We start from the raw sequence: 17,541 nt of genomic DNA, 5'->3' as shown, positions 1-17,541 counted from the left end.
CTCATCCCAGCCTATCCTACAGTGGGCCTCTTCAAATGACTGATCACTGACCTTGAAGATCCAGGGCACCTTCGAGGGCTGTGTTAGCTTCTGTGAAAAAACATTGACATTTGTGAAGATGGATAGCAAGGATAGGGTAGTGGCCTTTAACACCTGAAAGGACTGTAATAATCATTTCTATTTGACCTACTGAATAATGAAGGTCAAATATCCTTGCCTGCATTCAGTATCACAGCTCTGCAACCTTTTCCCCACCTGTCCTTCTGGGGCTTTGGCTGCCTACATTCAAAGTGAGCTCTGATATAGTGAGGCTTTGTAACCCAGATCAGACTGCTGTGAAAACAGCTAAGTTGTGAGAAAGGGCTATGACAAGCCAGGTCTGGAGACTACTTCTTGCCACGGGAGCTGCATTTAAGCTCAGCCCCACATCTGTAGTCCTTGCCTGGGTTATGCTTGTGCCTGTCCTTGCACATTGTGGATCCTGACCTTGTCTTGCTGAATGAACTTCTTGGCTTGACCTTGGACCTGCCTCATCCCTGCGGACATGCTTGGCAATTGCTCAACCATTGTTAGACCCTGGCTACCATCAGCAGACCTGCCCTGCTCACCTTGTGCAAGTACTATACCTTTGTTGGTGCAGTCCCTGCCCTGACACCCTGAATGCCCCCCTGACCATCCCTTTCAGAGCAGGCTACTCGCACTGCTCCTTGCCACCAAGTCCTGTCTGAGGCATAACACCTTTTGTAGAAAGACTTGCAGTCTTCAAGGAAAGACTTCAAGGAGTGGAGACCTTAACCGGCAGTTTGTAGGCAGACTGTTCCAACAGTTAATTATCCTTCCTTAAAAATATGTGGCTTTTTTCAGTCTGAGTTTGTCTAGCTTCAGCTTCCAACCTTTACAATCTCATTATGTTTTTTTCTGCTCAATTAAAGAGCCATCTACCATCAGAAATCTATCCTTATGGTCGGCAGTTACAGAGTGTGTGATCAAGTTACTTCTCCAGCTTCTCTAAGCTTCATTAGCTTCTCACCATGAGGCAGGGCTTCCAGATTTGTCTGAGTCCTTTTTAATGTGTTGGTATCCCCTCTCCAAATGTGGCTCCCAGATTTGAACACAGTGTTCCTTGGTGCCCCTGAAGCTGAGCAGAGACGGTGTCATCTTCTCACTACTATTTGCTGTTTTTCAGGTCATTCAGGAACTGCTCCCCTTAGCTATCACATTCCAATAGCACCAGGTTTCCACCAATAACACCACAAACTAGCATAAAGTTCAAAATGAAACCCAGAAAATTCTACCTTGGAGATGGGAGTGAATTTTCTGCTGAATTTGCTTTCAAAGTTCTTACTAAACAGCAATAGGATGCAAGCAAGTGAGGCTGTTTGAGCTATCATACCTGAGCCTTCCTGGACCTCTTGGAACTGATCTAACTCCTCTATGTTTGATGAACTCTGATCTTCCTCTGAGTATGACCGGTTGGCATCGCCCTGGAACACACAAATTAAGAAGCTGGGAACTCATAAACAGAAAAGACCATTTTATTTTTTTTTTCTATTTCATTGCTGGAACAACTGTAAAATCCTCCATGGCAGCCATGCATCAGCAGGAGCACTGGGGAGTTCAATGGGACCTGGGATGGCTGAGATACTGTGTTCTTATTTTAGAAGGTTGAAAGGATTCACCTTTGCAGGTGTTGCATGGGACAGAAATTATGAACTCCCTTCTAGAGGGCTTGTCTCTTTCATTGTAAAGATTAACACTGTCATCTATTTTTTATAGATACCCACCCTGAATTTCAGAAGGGAAATGGCAAAGGTGTGATACTTTGGGAGTCCTCCACCCCAGTACCCTCCAAGTGTCTTAAAGGTCCCATTTTTAGCAGCTCTCTTCCTCTTCTCCTTGGAAGAAGCTTTAGTGACAACTTACCTCAGCCTGGAATCCCTCCACAAGGATGGCCACCAGCAGATTGAAGAGCACATAATTGCCAAATGTCATGAGAGCCACAAAGTAAAGGGATGCCCATGGTGAGGTGGAGGCCATGCCATTATAGAGCACAACATTCCAGTCCTCTTGGGTTAGGATCTGCAACCAGGAGCAGAGCGATGCAAACATGAAGGAAGAATGTGGAAGGGAAAAGGACAGTGAAAGCACTTCAGGATGCACCAGGCCTCTTAATTTCTCCATAACCACACACCTACTACCCATTGTTATGTCCTGCTGTGGTACTGCCCCAATAATGCTAGCTGAGCAAGAAGAAACAAGAACAAACATGAGGGCAGCCATGTGCTCAGGTGACAGTGTTAAACACAGACATTCCCACAACAGAAGTGACCTTTACAAACTCTCTCCTAGGAAGGAAGGAGCCCCTCTCTCTGAGAAATCCCAGTCACCATGGTACAATACACAATCGCTCTTCCTCCTTTGACATCAAATGCTGGAGCCTTTTGTGCTATCAGAAGAGAGTGCAATTCTCCACAATGAGAAGAAACACCTCCTGGTCCTCACTTTGCCTTGTCCTGTATTGGCAGGGTGCATGAGGCACAAACCTACAGACAACAGTCCTACCCACGGAGAACAAAGCTGGCTCACCTGGAAGACGGTGACGATAGCCCACAGCAGGGAGTCAAAATTCTTCCGGTCGGGAATTGTATCTCCCGTGTCCGTCCTGAGGCTGAACTTGCAACCAAAGATGTGCATTCCGAGGATGCTGTTGGCACAGGAGGAATTAGTGCTAAATTTAAATCTCTCTGTCATACAGGTGCTAGAGAACAATGCAGCCAGGCCACTGGGACCTATCCGTGAAGAATTCATGTGTTGCAAACCAATAGCTCACCACAAAACCTCATGTCCCATCACATATTGCCTCCAGCCTGTCTGACCAGTGCATCCACAAAGCACACTGACAAATTTTCTTGGGTGCTTCCTGCTACCCTTCTGTCAGTCAGCTCATAGGCTGAACTCTTCCTGCAGCCGCTGCTGATTGCCAAGCGATGCCACCCATCTTGCAATGGGGCATTATGCTCAGTACATGCATTTGGTGGCAGCATTTCTCCACCCCGTCCAGGCCAAATCTTCAGCTACTGAACCTGATTTAGGGCAGCAGGGGCCTCAGCCTCTTTGGGTGAGTAAATTTCTGTCAGTGCTGCCTAAGATGACAAGATGAGCCATGTGTTTGTGTACTGAAGTTGCTGTCAATACGAACTGTGAGGCAACTGCCTCCTCACCTGAAGATGAAGATGAAGAGCATAAGGAGCATGCAGAAGGTGGCCACGTTGTCCATAGTCTTCATCAGCACCACGAGCTGGCGGCGCAGTGCGGGCATGAAACGCACCAGCTTCAGCACCCGCAGGAGACGGAAAGTCCTTAGCACAGAGAGGCCCCCATCTGACTGGCCGATGATCTCCCAGATGCTATGGCCCAGAGAGGCACAGGGAGCGCAAGGGACAATGTAAAAAGAGATGTGAACAGGCAAAGACAGAATAACAATGCTAATCCAAGTTATCACCTCCACATGGGCAGCATGCACAGAGGGATCAGAGAGAAAATCTTCTCAAACAATATGCAATTAGAAGTACATGCTACAAGTTTATACTCATCTGTCAAAAGCTGCATTTCTCCATTCATGAACATGGCACTGCATGTTGCAGGACAGAGGAAAGGATTGTAGCACTAAGCCCTAGCAAATCAAGTTCTTGTAGCACACATTAAACCTCTGCGGCATCCTTCATTTGTGCATTTCAAAAAATGTTTCACAGATAATATTTGTTGTGGACTTGCAAGACAATTGAGATGGCCTCTGCTCTACAGAGGAGAGAAGAGAGGGGCATAAATGCTACATGGTTTGCCCAGAGTTACCAAAATTGTTGGGAAATGACTTCTCAATCTCTCAATCCTTTGCCTTGTGCATCAGCTCAACTTTTTTTTTTTTTTTTTTTTTTTTTTTTTTTTTTTTTTTTTGTTAAAGCTGCTAAATCCTTTTGGAAAAGGCATATGAAAACATGCAAGCTTTACAGTGTTTTTTACTATATATATTTCAGTTGATCCCCAAGACCCTTGTCACCTGATGATGACGATGATGCTGTCAAAGATGTTGTAGGGGTTGCGGAGGTAATCAAAGAGACCAAAAGCAGCAAGTTTCAGGATCATCTCTAGGGCAAACATGCTTGTAAAGACAACGTTGCTTATCTCCAAGATGTTGGTCAGTTCCTCTGGCTGGAGAGAAGGCAAATTCAGAGTCAGAACTGAAAGAACAGAACAGAAATAAAGTGCCACCATTCCCAGGGGACAAGCTCTGTAGGGAATTGTGAAGGACCGTGGGTGAGATTTGAATGGGACAGGATACAGCCACCTTTGCACTCCAATTCACGTTTATTACCTTCATCATAGATTACATCTCTAACAAATTCTTGTATGGCAGGGAGCTCCACAGCCTTTCACGCACACGAGGCTGACCAAGCATCTCCCACATCCTACTGTATTCACTGGCCCCCTGGCTAAAGGCTGATTCACTTTGTGCAAAGAACTTGAGTACTTCTGAAGCAAGGCAAAAGTGGCTGGTCTGTGATCTCAAGACTTTGCTCTGAGGCTTCCACATAACTGGCACAATTTGTTTTTGAAATTTACAAAACATTTGAATGTCAGAAAACAGTCCCCCATTTTCCTCTAAATCTCACTGCAGTTTTTTATTCCTTTTCCATGCTTTTTTTCCCCTGCCTTCCTCATTTTCTCTTCTCCCACCCCCCAATAAATCCTTGATGTGCATCAGTTTTCCTCGTCTTGCTCCGGCACTCTTCTCATGTCTCTGTCCTATGAGTGGTTTCAATAATTACCTAAGGAAATATTAGGTTGGATGAATAACACAACTATGAGGAGGGGCACACTGCTAACACCTCCCTGTATGGGACAGGAAGAGCAGGACAGGGTCAGAAAAAGAGAGAGAGCAAGAGGAGAAAGACAGATGTACAAGGTGAAAATCTCCAGGGATGACACAAGATGACTGTGTAGAAGAAAATGAAAAGAAAAAAAAAAAAAAAAAAAAAAAGAGGAAAAAGGAAAAAAAAAAAAGGCAACCTGACCCTGCCCCAGGCACTTTCTTCTGTTGAATCTCTGACACATCTTTCAGCCCCTGTGAAACAGCCTCTTCCAGCAGTGACCAATGTGTTTGTGCATAAGAGAGAAAGTGTTTTAATGACTCCATCAGTGGAACAAGACTGAGCAAATTAAATTACTCCTCCTTTTGTTTTCTGAATTAATGACTTTCTTCACTGTGTGCAGCCTTGGAAACTTCTCTGACAAGGTTAGCAAAGGGTCTAGACTGTTTCCTCAGGAATGATGAAATGTTGCTTCAGAGGGAGACAGAGGCTGCACTGATGTCATTGATGAGGGATGCCAGGTTCTTGCTGCCCCCCTGTGTGAAACGGAGGCATTCCCTGTGCTGAATTTGGGATGGACAAAGCACCTCTCACCCCAGTGACTGGGAATGCACCAGGCCAAACAGCAAAGGCTGAGGTCTCCAATAAGGCCAGATGCATGAGGGGCAAGATGTGTGCAAGCTTGCCCATGCTTACACATACTCAGACACACACATGTAAAGCCCATGGAGACCATCATGCAATGGCCAGGTATTAAATTTTCTCTAAATGAGAGAAAAACCTCCTCCCAGTATAGTGGGTTGCATCCTGGGGCCAGGCTGTGCAACCCACAGCCTTCAGACCACACGAGACTGTTACAGTGATTCATCTAGCTGCAGCACATTGTTGGTCATTACCTTCCCAAGCAGTAGCGGGTAGGAACCTGTTCCCAATGAAGGTATGTCACCTTTCCAACCCAAGGGACAGTACACAGCAGATCCAAGGCACTTCCTCAGGGCTCCACTGTCCCAGTTTTCCATGGGACAAGTATGTCACACATCAAATAAGGTTATCTATTTGATGTTAACTTACTGTGCCACTGAGCCTCAGCTCCAAGCCTTCAAGGTGAGTCTGACCCAGGCCCTGTAGTGGCAGGCAGTAGTACTCTCACTGTTTGCTTATCCATGCTAAAAAGGTGGCCAAAGACTCCCCTCTTCCTTCACATTGCTGTGAGCTATGCCTGGATACCAGGTCACTCTCTTAAGCATCACCTTCTGGTTCTGGGTCTGAACTTCCCCCTAAAGCTGGAAACTGCTTTAACCCCTATTCTGGGGTCCAAATCTGGCTGTCCTCCTCCCAGATGAATAAATGGACTGGAAACTGCTCCTCTTACAGTTCATGTTGTAACTTCCCATGTCTTTTGCTAATTTCTTGCACTCCTCGGTGCAGGTTTTTATTGAAGTAGTCCATTTCTTGAAAATAAAAAAAAAAAAAAAGTGGAGATGGCTCAATTTATATCCATAATTACATTTGAATAACAAAACCATCCTGAAAATGAAGGGGAGAGGAGGGGAGATTAGAGTGAAGAGAGGGAAAGAATGAGCAAGTACACACAGGAAGGGAGAAATGAAGATCACTTCACTGAGAGCCAGGCACTAATGACACCAGCCGGAAACATGAGGTCCATATGCTAAACAGAGATGCCAATTTCAGCTTGAATCAAATGATTAGGTCAGTGAGAATGAGGAATGTAAAAAAGTAGCAGGCTATGATGGTGGATTATCCTCCTCTCTGCTGTCCACGCTTTCTCTCTTGTGCTGTCATAGGGAGCAATTGATGTTTGAAAAGCCATGCTTGCATCTCACTTATGGAAAAGGTCACCTGTTCCCCTGTCTCTCCTTCCCTCCCTGACATCTGTTTCTCTAGTCAAGCTTCCACCTGTTAATCTTTTTCTAATGGGCCATCAATCAGACCCAGCAAAGCATCCTTCCTAGAGAGAGGGGCAGGAAGGACTGGGTAGGGAAAGAAAGGAGACATGAGCAGAGAGAAAAGCAGCAAGAAGAAACAAGACAAACAAACAAAAGCAGAAAAAAAATAGCAAAATGAACTCACTGGCACCCAAAAGAAATAGAGAAGGAGAGATGTTTAAATACTGAGTAAAAAAGAAGTGCTAGCTGGGGAGGGAAGAGCAAGACAGAAGGAATGTACCCAGGAAAAAGAAGAGAAAAAAAGGAGAGAGCCAGCTGGAGGGGCCCAAGTTTGACAGTGAACATGGCTGGTGTAGGGGACTCAGGCCAGAGAAATGTGAACTTAATGAAGAGGGCAAGTGAATGGGGGAAAAGAGCTTTTCCCCTTTTCTTCCTACTGGCACAAGGGATTCCCAACACAACGGATATGTCACCTCAGAGTTGTGACAGATGCCCAGGTTCCTACAGACAGCACCCAAGCATCCAGTGTAAAATGGTTATTCCTCCACCCAGACCACCTGTGTTTATCTAGAAATCATAAAATTGAAGTCTCCACAAGGAAAGGCCTCAACTCAAGGCTATTTTGGTCCAAGCAAAACCAGGGAACACTAGAAATCTCCCCAAAAGTTAAGTCTGTTCATATTGCCAAGCCAGGATAGATTGGTTTAGCCATCACATGGAGAGAGAAACTCAAACAGAACTATGGGAGATAAGGATTGGGCTGAGGATGGTGGCCTGAAGGGGAGAGGGTCCAGGGGGTAAAGCATGCCCAGAACCAGTGTTTTAACCAAACTGGTTTGCCTGTTCTGCCTCTTTCCAAATCCACACAGCTACCTAATTCAGCTCCCCATGGTGCTAAATCCTTCATCCCTATCAGTGCGGATCAAACACTGGGAGTATTTGCATGATTCAAGCCTTCAGGGCTCCAGACCAGTGATCAGAAACCAGAACTGGGGCAGTAAAGAGCAGCGGCTCAGCCTTCTTTTTTTTTCCCCTTTTCAGTTTCTTACTAATTAACATTAGAATTCTTATCTCAGATTAGACTGAAAATGTAATTAGCTCATTATCTGACAGCAGCCAGAAACTCCCACACTATCAGAAAAGTTAGGAATATGCAGACCACCATGAAGCCACTGCAGGAGGAGTTTCTTCTGACCAGGACTAAATTGGCAGCTGTCTAGAAGCTGAAGAGTGATTGATGTAATCTATGATTGATGTAATCTATGTAGACCAGCCCTACCAAATTCCACCTGCACATCACTGCCCTTGAAAGCATGACCGAAAAATTCCATACAGAGGCCTCTCCAGCCTGTCCATTTTTATACATCATTTCAAAGTTACTTGACAATAATCAGAAAAGTCACGGAAATCAGCCATGGAATGTACCAGCTAGCTTTTACTTTCTCTAGTCACCACAACCGATGCAGAATTTCATAATGTTTTGTTATTCCCTAGTTTTACAAGACTTAAGTGATGTCGTTTCATCCACCACCCTGGGGAGACTGTTCCATCATTTACTAAATGTCAGTATGATGAGCTGGCTTGGACACTTGCTGAATGTTTCTGACAAGCAGCAAATAGCAAAAAGAGAAGCAATAACTGTAAAATATGAACTAGTGGATCCAATAAATGCTGGTATAAAGGGAAATCATGCAGGCTAACGGATATGAAGGTGCCGATTCACAGGACTGGTCTAGCTGGGAGACGTGATCATCTCCTGATCCACACCTCATAAAGTATTGATCTGATGCACAAAGAAATGTGGGAAGTAGATCCTATAGGAGGGAAACCAAGGTACTCTGTATTTGTCTTCCTGGCTACTAAAGGCAAAGATGTGCAAGTCCAACAGACCATTTGAAGAAAATGAGAAAGGCAGCCTGGGACATTCAGCTGGGACCAGCCTTTCATCCTCATGCTGATGAAGGGAAAAAAGCAAACAGCACCAGATCCTCTGTGAATATCAAAAAAAAAAATAAGCTTCTTTAAAGGATCCTTCTGGACAGCCACAAGCATTTAATATCTTGATTTTCTACACTGGATTTTAAAAATAAGCACTTCCAAGCAGAGGCAGATCTGAAAAACTGCAAAAACTATTTCAAGCAGGACAAAGCTTGAAATGATGGATTTCAGCTTGTGCAATGTCCCAGCAATATCTGAAGACCTAATACTGAGGGTATTGCGTGGTATAATGCAATGATGGATTTGTATGAACTTATCTATTTACAAGTGATAACTTGTGATAAGCTTAAGGATTAAAAATGACTCAGAGCAGACAGTTTGTCCCAAAATGAGTTGATTTCCCTCACAAGAAATGTGTAAGGAGATGGGAAGGTGCCTTGGCCACACAAACAGGACAGGAGAAAGAACCTGATGGATGTGACAAAATTTAAAGGTGATTTGGATGCAGGTAAAATGGTTTGAATTGCTGAGGTTAAGTTTCCTGGAAGGAAAACAAACAAAAACCATTGTGAATATTAAAAATGTGAATTGTAACAGAATCTGGTCCAAACCCCCCCTCACTCAACACACAGATCATTTAAATTTATGTTTTTCTTTCCACTGGTCAAGGCTCAGGAATTGAAGGCTAGACTTGCACACTGCCTCTGTCCTTAAGATTCCTCTGTTTCTCAGCCTAAGCCCTGTGCCCAGCTCCTGCAGTCTCTCTCCCCCATTACCCTGGTGGCTGCTGGGTGCATTGGTCTGTGGGCCACCTCTCATCCATATAGTCCGTGAGGAAGTGGAACAGCACAGAGCTGATGGACGTGCTGTGAGCTGCTCACAGGACCACTCAAACCTGCAATGCCTTCATACACACTCCTGCCCAGACAGATATGTCCCGGTGAGAGGCTGGGATTGTGATCTCTCATGCCCCAGAAAATCAAAGCTCAAGGGGTCTCCATTCCTGTTAGCTCTCAACTGGAAGAGATTCACACGATGAAGCAGCAGAAACAACAGGAACTACTTCAGTCACAGGATGGTGTCACCCTGCAAATCCCAGATCTCTGGGGGCAGAAGGGTTTCCTAGACATTATTCTATGAAAATTTGTGTTTCTAGATGGAAATGTATCAGGAAAAAGAGAAAGGAAGGAGAGAAAAGTGGACAGTGAAGCACCAGTCTGAGATATAACAGTAGCAGGGCTTGAGAAAAAATCAAAAAGCAAAGAGAAGTGCACACATATGCCTCTGTGGTTTTGAGTTAGCTACAGACCAAAAAAATGCTTGGAATTAATGTTATGAACTACTTTTTTATTTATTTTTTATTTTCTTGTGCCAGGTAAACAGGGCTCAGCACACATTTTAAATAAACAGGCTGCACAACATTTTCCAGTTATGATCAATTTGGTCAACATCTTTTTTTCTAGTAGGAACAGCCCACAGGGCTGTGAGCTTTTCCTAGGTACTTATGGATAAAAAGTGATAGCATAACTTTAAGGATGTGTCATTAATAACCTGCTACTAGAAACCCTGAGGCTGCAGGCAGATCCTGCTCTGCTGAGGGCTGTGCAAACACAGCAGAGGCAGCCCAGAAGGGCTTAAATTCACATACACAATAGCCAGAGAGTGAATTCGCTACCTCCAGCTCAAATACTCTTCTGTTAAACTCTTAATTCACGCAGTCTCCAATAAGCCAAAATGAACAATGCCTCTCCCTGCTTGGTGCTTGCATCAGTGGGCAGTTTTCACATTGTCCTGGGCTTCAACCCTTAGTCATCTTTCTGCTACGTGATAAATACATTGCTCTCTTTTATCTGTTTTCATGAGTCAACCCCTCCAGCCTCTTCTTCATTCTCCTCTCCTCTGAGCTCCTGCCAGTATTTTTCTGGTACTGAAGCATACAGAGCAGTTTTGCATTCTGGGATCAAATTAAGGTTCCCTCATATCAGAATATCCCTCCTCATATCAGAAATCAGCTGGATTTTGAAAAATGGTCTAATGCTTGATATATGGGTGGCATCCAGACATCTGGGGCTTCAAATACTGGCTCAGCCTCAAACAGGGAAATTAAGGTGCTCTGGGTTTCAGGATATCTCCATCATGGTACAGCACAGGGCAAGTCTGAGTGCCTGCTTAAACCAGGCTCACTACCTGTCTCATTGCTACCTGAGACTATTCAGGGCCAGAATTGGACTTGGCTCCAAAGCTCCCTGATGCAGACAGCATCTCAGCTGTGGACCAATCCCCTATTTTTGTGATCTTGACAGATACGTGGGGTGAATCATGGCCACGTTCAGACTGGTGGTGTGAATTTGAAGCATAGACTCCTTTAACCCAAAGTGCAACAGAGCTACCAGACAGCAATGCAGATGCAAGGTCATGGACATATTTAATACCCTCTCAAGACTGCTCTGCACATCACAGAGTAGACATAGCCTCTGTTTCCCAGCTGTAAAATAAGGGCACACAATCCTTCTCCATCTCACAAGTCTGTCATTAGGATAAAGTGTGCTGCTGACTCAGAGCTGCCTGAAAACTATTGGCACGAAAGGCAAACCTGTGCCCACACCTGCTGTCTATGCCTTGACCTATATCTATCACTTCTTGCTGTCAGGGCAAAGGAAAGGCTCAAGCCATCTGAGCCCCCAAAAATGACTGGAGGTGGGAGGTGGTGCCTTTCCTAGCCTTCTTGTGCAGATAGACTGTGCTCAGGCATCTCTTAATTAAGCTGGAAAGGCTAGCAAGCTGATGGATTTGAATTGAGATGCTGGTGAAGTGCCTGTGACATCCCCAGAGGGCACATTAAATTAACCAAATAGACTAAGGATTCAGTAAGCTAATGAAGAGAGAAATGAGAGAGATGAGGAAGATGGAAGAGGCGAGGGTGAAGAAGAGAGAAGCAGATGGAGAGAGAAGATAGAGTAGAAAAGAAAAAGAGGAACGAAAGTGAGAATGGATGAGGAAAAAGAGGGACTGAAGGGAACTGAGTGGAAAATACTTGGAGGCAGAAAAAGTGATTAAGTGCAGGGATAGGGAAAAAATGACCCTGCAATATCCTGAGGCTTTCTCAAAGCCATGCTGGGACCATCTGTGCTATGGCCTGGGGTCCAAATTGCTCAATCTCTGCCTCCAGCGGGTTGCACCTGCTGCTTAGCCAGGCCGTATCCCTGAGCACAACTCTCCGTTCCCTACCTCCCACCCTGTGTGTCTTACCTGCTCGTGGTGCTCAATGCCCATGCTGATGGTGTTCACGAGGATCGCGATCATGATCCCACGGTTGAAGTACTTGCTGTCCACAATCCCTCGAAGCTTGACCCTCACTTCCCGCCACATGTCACTGCAGAGCTTCAGCCGTCCACCTTCTTCCACCTCCTCCTCCTCCTTCTCCGGTGCTGAGGCACCCTGGTCCCCTCTGCTGCCCTCTCCCTCCTCTTCACTGGCTCCTCCATCCTCCTGGTCTGAATCAGCGCTGCCCAGGACAGAGAGTCTTCGGGATGCGTCATGTTCCCCCCTGTGGCATCGGGGACAGTTGGTGGGATCAGAGGTTGCTGTCACAGCAATGGGCTGGACCAAGCCCTGAGGAGGGCAGTCAAGAGAGTTGTGCTGTTGGCAAAGCCCTGGGGAGAGAAATGATTGTGCTTAAAAGAGAAAGCACTGTTTCCTCAAAAAAAAAAAAAAAAAAAAAAAAAAAAAAAAAAAAAAAAGGCATTCAAGCTGGGCACCTGTTTGACTTTTGGGATTTTAGACACTGTAACAGGGCTTTTTAGCTGTAAGGATGATTAAACACTGGCAAATCATCTCAAGGGCAGCAATAAAAGCCATTGCCGTTGGGTGCTTTACACTGACTGGCTGTGTCACCAGAAGGCATGGTACTGTTCATCTGCCAGTGATTAGGCTCAGCGGGGGTTCATGTCCATCAGAGGAAGAACTGTTTTGTCTGATGCAGAAATCATAGCTTGGGACTCAGTCACTTGTATTAAGTGTGAACTGAGGGAAAAATGATCATGAGGGCTGCCTCTGGCCTGAACAGATACAAGGCGGGTCCAAGAACCCAGACACTGAGCTGAACTCTCTAAATTAGAGATGCTACATTAGCAAAGCATCTCTAGAAGACAGAAGAGGTAACACAAGAGCAGTTCTTCCTGATAGTCCATGCACTCTGAATCAGAATGATCTGCTGACTTCAGTGAGAAAACCAAGTTCCTCAAATCTCCAGTCGCACCTGGAAGATCAAATGGACACTTGTGGGAATGAATCAATTAATTAATTAACACAGTGCATGAGAACTGCAGAAACCTTCTCAGTAAGTAAAGAAAATGAAAAACTGAGTATGCAAGACTAGCTGAAGGAAAATCTGTCTTTTTACTTGTTAACTGAGAGCATTTATTATGAAAGGCATCAGCAGGCAGTTAATACTAACTCTATAATTCCATTTTTACAGTCACTTTTCAGGCCAGGAATCCAATTTAAATGGTACCTCATGTCTAATTTTACACAACAGGATGTGTTCCCATCAAGAGAAATTGTCTCCATTGCCCTTGCACATCAAACTGACTTCTTCAGTATTGCTCTTCTCTCTTGGCTCTGGGGACACCCTATTGCAGTTCTATTCATTTTGCTTCTCTCCTGAGGTCCCATAGCAACTCATTTTGGGAGCAGAGTTGTGGGGGACCAGCTATATCACCTAGCCCAATCCTTAGTCCCACTGCCTCATATTTCCCTAATACATCTCTTTCCCAAACTTCCATCACTCCCCTACTATACCAGACCTCAAGTCCTTTCCAAGACTCAATCAGTGTTTTTAATATTGTCACAATTTGTTTTCAGATCTGGGTTGCCTGTTAGTCACCCTAGTTTCCATTCCCACTTATGCTGGTCACCTCCACCTGGTGCACTGGCCATAGCTCCATGTTCTATGGCCAATGTTAATTCTAACTCTGTGCTTTGTAGGTAGAGCTCCTTTGGCAAGCTAGCACATGGAGATGCTCCCAGTTATGCTCACATTTCCACTACCAACACTTCCAGATTTACCCATACAATCCTTACTGTAGTGCCTCTGGCTTTTCCTGTTCATGCCTAGCTTGGCATTGCTCGGCTCCACGTGGCCCTGGCGCCGGCTTTGTATGCTGTTGTACAGCCCAAGGGTGCGGCGCTTGGCTTTGCGCACGATGTGGCAGACGTATTGGAAGATCTCCTCGTAGCAGTCTCCCGGCTCCATGTAGCTGGCGACAGTGCTGGAGGAGAGGTACCGGGCCCGCTGCTCCTGCATCAGCTGGTGCTCCCGCTGCTTGGTCTCCGAGAACTGCGTGGCGATGACCACCAGGCACAGGTTAATCATGAAGAAGGAGCCCACCTAGTAGCAAAGGAGAAGGAGGGACAGGCGTTGTCAGTGTGAGCAAGGATATATGGCAGAGGGGAAAGAAGAGAGAGGAGGGGAAGGTGAACACAGGAACTAGAGCTATCATCAGTCTGCATATGGAGATGGGATTTCAGGAAAAGCCAGCATTGGCTGAGATTACTTTTGGGAACTCACTCCCTGTTGTTTCCCTACAGAATTTAGAGCTCTGAACGGAAATTCGGGAAACGCAAGTCCTAATTTTGGCTCTTTTGTCAGGGTTTGGGACCTTTAGCAAGTCACTTAGTACGTACCTACAAAGGGTTTGATGAAAATTGAACTTTTCTTTCCCTCTCCTTTGTCTTAAATAGAAGATGTGAAAAAGGATTATTTTGGTTGCTTTATCCTTTTCTTGCTCATTTACTACTGGAAAAATCATGCACTGTCATTTACGGTCTTCAACTCTTGGAGGACACGTCAGTGTTCTTGGGGCATTTTATTTATTTCTATCATTTACACCACAAAGGGAGATGGCACTTTGCTGAAATGAACGAGCTCTTGAAATTGGAGTTTACAAAAACTAATGATTTTGAGAAGGACTCTAAATAGTCTGTCAAAACAGTATTTCTTTGCTCAATTTCCATTCTTCTGATTCTTCTGAGACCAGACATTTTATAATTGCTCTTATTTTACTTGTCCTCCAGCCTAGGTGGATTTTCCATGTCAAATACAAAAACAACCACAGCTCATTCCACCAGTTTCTCAGAAATGAAACAAAAATCCCAAGTTCTTGCTATTGTCCCTACAGAAGCCAAAAAGTCATTCCACCAAAAGGTGGAATTATTTTTCAGGAAGAACCCCAGCTTGTACCTACCCAAACAGCATTCCCCTTAGTGCACAGCCCTTGCCACTTGCCCCACAAGCTTGTGTCCTCGTAAATCCCTTTCTCTTGCACACAGATGCCCAGCACCTCAATATAGTGGCTCTCACTATTTCAAAGGGGAGATGTCCCTGCTAGCATCTGAATAAGCCTTTGAAACACGAAGCCCTTCCCAAAGAGATTCAGCATAAGGACAATAAACCGTTTCAAAATAATGGGCTTTTTTTTCCCCTCTTCCTCTCAGCACCCTTCAAAGCTGTTCTAATTCTGTTTCGCTTCATCACTGAGCCCTTCTCAGTGATGAAACCTATTTTCCCTTCAGCTTCTGTACATGGCCTTGAAATGAAAAACAATGCCTCATTTGGATCCCTTCTTCACCTGCCCCCAAGGAGTTCTGTAGTCCATGATCTCTTACATGTTTTCACTGATGAGGGTATGACTGGGAATCCGAATTCTCCTCCAGCGTGCTCCCTTGCCCTCTTCCCCCTCAGCACCACACGACCCTCATAGGCTTTATCTGTTCAGTTCTCTCCCTCGGCTTGCCCTGAGTGAGGCAGGTCTGGGAGCTGGATACCTGCTGTGCGTTTCTGAAATGCAAATTGCCTCCTCTCTAGGCAACAAGCAGAGAAGCTGAGGGCAACAAGATACCCTCAGCAGGGTCATACTTAAAGCCTGGGGTTGAATCCTGAGGGGGGTTCAGGTTTTGCATTGCCAAGCCTTGTTCTTGCAGGGAATTGTTTGCTATGATCAGATGACTGAAAAGGGGAAGAGTGGGAGGATTGGATATGGCAAGTAGTCCTTGAACATCTTAGCTAACATCAAACATCAAAACACAAAACGAAGGAGCTTGTTTAATCCTTAAGACACGAATCCACAGACTCTAAAGATCTGCTGAGCTTGTCTCTACCTCCCAAGCAGCACTTGACAGGAAAGGTCCCAGATGGCTTGTGACTGAGCTATCCATCTCAGTCAGCTGTGCGGCGAGACCACCAGTGTCTGACACAGAGTCAGACAAAGTATCTGACAGAGCCAGAAGGAGACCATTGATGCAAAGCCCCAACACAAGGAGTCTCTGTTCAGTCCCAGGCCTGAACTTTGTACTGAGCTGTACATTGATTAAGCTGAATCCCAGCCTTGTTCAGCCTAAGGCTTGATCCCTTTTTCTACAATATCTAATAAAATCTGACTGGTGCTGAAGATGCTGACTTACTTGCCCATTATTTTTATTGCTTATTCCAGAATATCCAGATTGTCTTCTGAAGCTCACATATGTAAGAACAGGGCACTTCCAGGAGGCTTAACTGTTGCAGTGTGGATGCAAACCTGAGAGTTCAGAAGAGCCTGAAGGTTTCTCTAGTCCAGGAGCAACACCAGTAGCCAAGCAGCTGAAGTGGTGATGTGGAGAAAGCTAGACTTCAAGCAGGAAGACACAAATGGAGCACTGATCCAAGAAGTGAAAGCAGGCCTTCCCTAATGCCACCTCCCTAGTCTCCAGCAGAGCCAGAAGCTGTTTATAAGTTGCTGAATACATGTTTTTACTAGGTTGCTCTGCAAGACCACTCAGAGTGCCAGGATCAGATGGTACTCTTCCCCTCAGGGACCATGTCAACACAGGAGTCCTAGAAAATGCTGGGAACGTATTTGGTGGTGGAGCCTTCTTCCCTCCTTATGAGCCATAACAGGTAATGCCCTTACACAGGTGTTTGAAGATATCGCTGTGAAGGATGGAGAAGACATATATGAAAGTATAACTCTAAGGAGTTCTCCGTGGAGATCCAGCCCCAGAAGAATGAGTTTGAGCCAAAGCTAAGAGGTATGTCGAAAAGCAGAGAGCCAAGGCCTGAAGTATGACTGTCAGAGCAATCCAGTTTAGAAAGCCAGGCCTTTCAACCATGAAGAAGGAGGGCAAGATAAAGGCCACAAGGACTGTGCTTCATAAGACTTGAAGAGGAAATGTCATTGCTATAAGACGAATTGGAGGGAAAATGATACCAAGTGACAGCAAGTTCACACTGTGGTTTTGCTAAGTGCTGCAACAGCACCCTGGAAAGATGCATTACATGTGCAAAGAAAGTAACAGAAATGCTAAATCCTTTCTTGCTGTAATTCCACCAAAGGCAAAGGAAATACCCTATCTAGCATAAGGCTTCTCTGTTCTAAGAAGTCCCCAGAGTAAGTTGAGGTTCATGTGCTCCTGTGTTTGATGGAAATAAACCTACATGGCTTCTGCAAATGAGGAGGGTGTGTCTAGAAATGTCAATGACACTCTGCAGTAAAATCTCAGGTGGAGTGTTTAATTGAGGGTTTTCAGCTGCCTGCAAATTCAGAGACAAAGTTTGAGTCACTGGAAATCTCCATGAGGTGAGCCAACTCCAGAAGGATGATCCTGTTTCAAAACCAAAAATACGCTGACAGAATTTACATAGTTTGGAGCTGGGGCTGGAGGGAGCAGTTTTTGGAATTGGCCCATAGGAGATGGGTATGCCCACCTCAGAGGTTGAACACTGACTCTGCACGGCCCTTCCTTGCTCTGGGAGAGGCTGCGTGTGAGGCTGGGAGTAAATTCTGTGCTGAACT

The 17,541-nt window shown here is 45.2% G+C and overlaps 1 protein-coding gene across 6 annotated transcripts in view; it reads right to left on the bottom strand.

The window, feature by feature from the left end:
- Positions 1-17,541, bottom strand: part of CACNA1I (calcium voltage-gated channel subunit alpha1 I) — a 146,410-nt gene that overhangs the window by 30,076 nt on the left and 98,793 nt on the right. For all 6 annotated transcript variants that reach the window (XM_084506730.1, XM_084506731.1, XM_084506729.1 and 3 more), the window contains 7 exons: positions 13,796-14,102; positions 11,963-12,366; positions 4,058-4,209; positions 3,222-3,407; positions 2,587-2,704; positions 1,924-2,079; positions 1,394-1,484 (listed from right to left, as the gene is read on the bottom strand). In XM_084506730.1, coding sequence (XP_084362856.1) covers positions 1,394-1,484; positions 1,924-2,079; positions 2,587-2,704; positions 3,222-3,407; positions 4,058-4,209; positions 11,963-12,366; positions 13,796-14,102 — 1,414 coding nt within the window. The remainder of the gene's footprint in view (positions 1-1,393; positions 1,485-1,923; positions 2,080-2,586; positions 2,705-3,221; positions 3,408-4,057; positions 4,210-11,962; positions 12,367-13,795; positions 14,103-17,541) is intronic.

The sequence above is a fragment of the Aythya ferina genome (genome assembly GCF_964211825.1).
Source record: "Aythya ferina genome assembly, chromosome: 1".
NCBI lineage: Eukaryota > Metazoa > Chordata > Aves > Anseriformes > Anatidae > Aythya > Aythya ferina.
The sequence above is the reverse complement of the archived record's forward strand: the minus strand, read 5'-3'. Positions and strand labels throughout refer to the sequence as shown.